Genomic DNA, 5,257 nt, shown 5'->3' on the forward strand with positions numbered 1-5,257 from the left:
GTAGAACATTAATTGAGAGACAAAGATCCAAGAGAACCACACAAAGTCTTGTAATCTTTATATCTATTATTATTTTTTACTCTGTAGTTTGACTAAATCTTACTTGGGGACTGGGGAGAGAGTACATGCAGATACAGAACCTAGGGCACATCTTAAATGTACTCTAGCTCTGTTTAGATTCCTGGAACTACATTCCCCCATAACCCACCATCACCAAAATATATCAAATCCTTAGGCCCTATCAACCACCTTGCTTGGCCAAGAGTTTCTGGGTGTGGTCACAACCCCTTGAGCACCACCGAGGATTATGCACACACACACACACACACACACACACACACACACACACACACACACACACACACACACACACACACACACCCCACCTTATTCATTGGGGATGGGAATCTTATATGGAGATTAAAAAAAGTCACTTCATGAATCCAATATAAAACCATCCAGACAACAATCAGTTCAAACCTGACTAAACACATCCTACCTCCGTAGATCTGGCCACACTCAAAAGAAATGCTAAGTTGTGGGAAATAGTGATAGGACAGTAGGGATACCCTCTGGGATGCCAGGATCAAACCTGAGTTAGCCACATGCAAGACAAATGTCTTCTCTACTGTTCTATCACTTTAGCCCTTAACCAGTGGTTTAAATTAATGTTTTAATTTTATTATTAACCACTGGTCTGTGAATCACTGCTACTTATTGGGTGTAAAAGCGATTTTCAACTCTTTTAGACTAAAAGGAAAAAAGGAAAAGAGAGAGGGAAAAAATCTGATAGAGAGGCAGGCAGGGGAGAGTGCAGAGGGGAGGTTGGGAAGGAAATGGGAACATTGATGGTAGGAAACATGTCCTGGTGAAGGGATGGGTGTTAAATATTGTAGGACTGAATAATGAAGAATTTGTAACTATATCTCACATGACTCCATTAAAACATTTATTTAAAAATTTAATAAAGTGAAATGCAGTTTCATTTTTATTTATTTATGAAAAAGAGTCACCATTTTAAGTCACATTAATATATATTCAGTGAGCCATTCTCAGAGAGGAGCCATCAAAGAAAACATTCTTTGATGAATGAATGAAAATGAAAATAAATGAGTGGAAAACATTCTTGACAAAATGACATAGAGCAGGTATGGTGTTTGCCTTGCACATGGCCAACCCAGATTTGATTCCTGGCATCCCATAGGGTTCCTTGAACCATCCAGGAGTGATTTTATTAGCTCAGAGCCAGGATTTACCCCTGAACACTGCCAGATGTGCCCCCCCAAAAAAAAACCAAACCAAAACCATCATTATGTGGAAAGCAACCCATGGCATGAGGATCTGGGCTTGGTTGGCATCTACCTTCATGTCCAGATAAAAAAAAAATAAAGTCCAGGTAGGCATTGAGATTAGACAGCTCGTTTGAAGAGTCTCTGAAGGGCCTGCTTGATGTCCCGGTTCCTCAGGCAGTAAATAAAGGGGTTCAGCATGGGGGTGACCACAGTATACATCACCGAGGCCACAGCCCCCTTTCGGGAACAAGGGGAGATAGTAGAACTGAAGTACACCCCAAGCCCGGTCCCATAAAACAAGCAAACGACAGTCAGGTGAGAGGCACAGGTAGAGAATGCTTTATACCTGCCCCCAGCCGATGGGACTCTCAAAACAGAGGACACTATTTGGGTGTAGGAGAAAATGATCCCCGAGACTGGAAGGCCAGCAAAGACAGCGGCAACGAAATACATTAAGACACTGTTGGTGGATGTAGCATCACAGGCCAGCTTGAGAAGTTGGGGCAGGTCACAGAAGAAATGAGGGATTTCAACGTGGCTGCAAAAGGGGAGTCTTGAAATGACCAGGAAGTTCAGCTGAGATTCTATTAAGCTGACAGAAAAAGAGAGTAAAACCAGCCGAATGCAGAGCCGGGGGTTCATGATGACCGGGTAGTGCAGGGGGTGGCAGATGGCCACAAAGCGGTCATAAGCCATGACGGCCAGGACGACACTGTCCAAGCAGGCAAAGAGATTGAAAAGGGACACCTGTGCCAGGCAGCTGCGGTAGGGAATGTCTCTGTGGTGAGTCTGGAGGCCCCAAATCATCCTGAGGACGGTGGTGGAGCTGTAGCCCACGTCAGTCACAGACAGGACAGACAGGAAGAAGTACATGGGCGTGTGCAGGTGCGGGTCCGAGCTGACGGCCAGGACAATGAGCAGGTTCCCCATGGCAGTGACCAGGTACATGGCCAGGAATGCCCCCAAAAGAAGAGGCTGTTGGGCCGGGTCATCCGAGAGCCCCAAGAGGAGGAATTCCACGATCCCTGTCAGGTTGCGAGATCCCAGGTTGCAGAGACACCTTTGGGGGAAGGAAAGGAAGTGTTGGGAGAAAGCAAACACACTAGAGGAGCCCAGGATTGTGTTTCTGGTTGGGATTGAAGTAGATTAATCAGGGAAACCCTGATGGTGGAGTGAGAAGGTTGTAGGCCTGAGACTCTGTGATGGACACATCTGTACATCACAGCTGACATGAGGATCAAAAATAATTTTAGTTATCTATAGAGGCAGGTGTTATAGCACAGCAGGTAGGGAATTGTCCTTGCATGCATCTGACCTGGGTTTGATCCTGGCATCCTATAAAATCCTCCGAGCACTGCCAGGAGTGATTCCTAGGTGCTGATCTAGGAGTAAGCCCTGAGCATCACTGGGTTTGGCCTGACCCCCAATATATATATGTGACTTTCCGGGTCAGAATGCTGGTGCGGAGCAATAAGGCATCTGCCTTGCTGTTGCTAGCCTAGCATGGACTGTGATTCGATCCCCCCACGTCCCATGTGGTCCCCCAAGCCAGGAGTGATTTCTGAGCGCATAGGCAGGAGTGCCCCCTGAGAGTCACCAAGTATGGCTGAAAACAACAACAACAACAACAACAACAACAACAAAACCCAAAACCAAAAAGCTTTCCACTTCAGAATGTTGTATCTTGAGTAATAGCTCTCAATTATAACAAAAACATCCTTTAAAAATATTGGCACCTTGGACCAAAGTAATGGTACAGCAGGTAGGCATTTGCCTTGTACAGAAATCGACAGAGATTTAATCTCTAGCATCCCATATAGATCCTTGAGCATCGCCAGGAGTAATTTCTGAACACAAAGCAAGAAATAACCCTTGAACACTGCCAGGTGTGGCCCAAAAACCAAAAAAAATATTTTTTTTTTTGGCATCATTCTTGATAGAGCTCAGAGGCTATGTTTGGCTCTGTGCTTGGGGGACCATATGGTGCCTGGGGCTAAACTCAGTATTACTGTACCCAAGGAGATTCCATGACCATTGAGCTCTTCTTTGGCCTCAACCCCACTGTTATTAGAACTCCTTTCTCATAGACATTTTTCTTTTGTTTTTTGGATCACATTGGTGGCACTTAGGGGTTACTCCTGGTTTTGCACTCAGAAATCACTCCTGGCCTGGGGGACCATATGAGATGCCAGGATTCGAATCACTGTAAGTCCTGGTTTGCATTCTAGGCAAATACCCTACCGCTGTGCTATCTCTCTGATCCTCCCATAAGCTTTCACAAATGCTCTACATTACCACTATATGCAACCATATTGGGAAGTCCATTCAGGAAATCAGAGACACGACGCTATGTAAAAAATATTAAAAAGGGGCCGGAGAGATAGCATGGAGGTAGAGCATTTGCCTTGCATGCAGGAGAACATTGGTTCGAATCCTGGCATCCCATATAGTTCCCTGAGCCTGCCAGGAGCGATTTTTGAGTGTAGAGCAAGGAGTAACCCCTGAGCGCTGCCAGGTGTGACCCAAAAAACAACCAAAAAGAAAAAGAAAAAAAGAAAAACCTTAACATTTACTAAAATTTTTCCCTGCTTCAATAACAGAAATAAAGAGATTCAGAAATATCCTATCTCCATAAAGGAAAAAAAAAGGCTTGATTAAAGAATATGAATTGAAGTTGTAGTGATAGGACAATGCTTGCATGTGGCCAACCCAGGAGCCTATAGGATCTTTTGAGCATCGCCAGGAGTGAATCCTGAGCACAGAACCAGGAATCAGCCTTGAGCATTGCTGGGTGTGGCCACAAACAAACAAACAAACAAAAGTCCCATAAAGGTCAATGCTCAGGCTCAACCTATGTGACCATCACACAGCTCAACCCATAAGATCCACTCCCAGGTCGGCCTGGTGATGTTTTAAGCCTGATGTATTTTTTTTAATTTAATTTTATTGAAACCATTGTGATCTACAAAATCCTTCATAGTAGGATTTCAGACATACGATGAATCAGGGGCAATCCCACCACCAGTGTTGACCTCTCTTCACCAATGTTCCTAGAATTCATTCTATACTATCGCCCTTTGCCCCCAAGGGGTATAACAGGTCCATTTTAAGTTTAAATTTTAAGTTTTAGATTGTTAAAGTTTGAGTCTCTTGACTCTATTGTTGTTGACTTTGACTTGGATATTTAACTGTTCTTTTTTTATTTTTTATTTTTTTTTTGGGGGGGCGACACCCATTGGTGCTTAGGGGTTACTCTTTGCTCTGTGCTCAGAAATCTCTCCTGGCAGGCTCGAGGATCCACATGGGATGCTAGGGATCAAACCTGGATCCAACCAGGATATGCAGTGTGCAAGGCAAACACCCTACTACTGTGCTATCACTCAGTCCCCAAATTCTGTTCTTTATTTTTTTTTTAATCTCCATCAATATACCTGAGACCACTTGGCTCATGGCCCCCATACTTTCTTTTTGTTTTCTCTCCCTTCTTAATTTTATAGAATAATGTAGACTTATGAGATAAAACAAAACAATTCTTGTCCCAAGGTTCCATGAAAAAGGCAGGAGCCCCTATCTAAAAAAACCAAAACGTGTTGACAGTTATTTGTATAGGCACAGCAAAAGTTGGGGGGAAATAAAAAGAAAAAATCTTTGGCCTTTGGGCTAAAAACAGGGTGCCCCTACCCATGAAGCATCCTGCCATAAGACCAAACTACAGGCTTCAGGCATAATAAGTTGTCTAACCCCAAAGTCTTTCTTCAGGGTTCCAGGAAAAGTTCTCCTCAATCACGGTCGTCCCAGTGAGTAAAACAGATGTTTTCAACCTGGGTTGGTCCAGAGCAGAGCCTAGAATGAAAACTTGGAACTGCCCAGAAACTGTAAAGTTCTATGCCCCAGAAAGAACAGAAACTCCCGGGGAAGAGACTTCGAAGTCCCACGCGGACATGCTCTCACCTGGTTGTGTCCAT

At 44.2% G+C, this 5,257-nt stretch overlaps 1 protein-coding gene across 1 annotated transcript; it reads right to left on the minus strand.

Annotated features, from left to right (window-relative positions):
- Nucleotides 1-1,409: 1,409 nt before the first annotated feature.
- On the minus strand, nt 1,410-5,257 carry LOC126030130 (olfactory receptor 18-like). Its single transcript, XM_049788317.1, has 2 exons — nt 5,244-5,257; nt 1,410-2,352 (listed from the first exon to the last, which is right to left on the minus strand). The coding sequence occupies exons 1-2, from the start codon at nt 5,255-5,257 to the stop codon at nt 1,410-1,412; spliced, it is 957 nt and encodes a 318-aa protein (XP_049644274.1).

Source organism: Suncus etruscus, chromosome 15, assembly GCF_024139225.1.
Source record: "Suncus etruscus isolate mSunEtr1 chromosome 15, mSunEtr1.pri.cur, whole genome shotgun sequence".
In the NCBI taxonomy this organism is placed as follows: Eukaryota; Metazoa; Chordata; class Mammalia; order Eulipotyphla; family Soricidae; genus Suncus; species Suncus etruscus.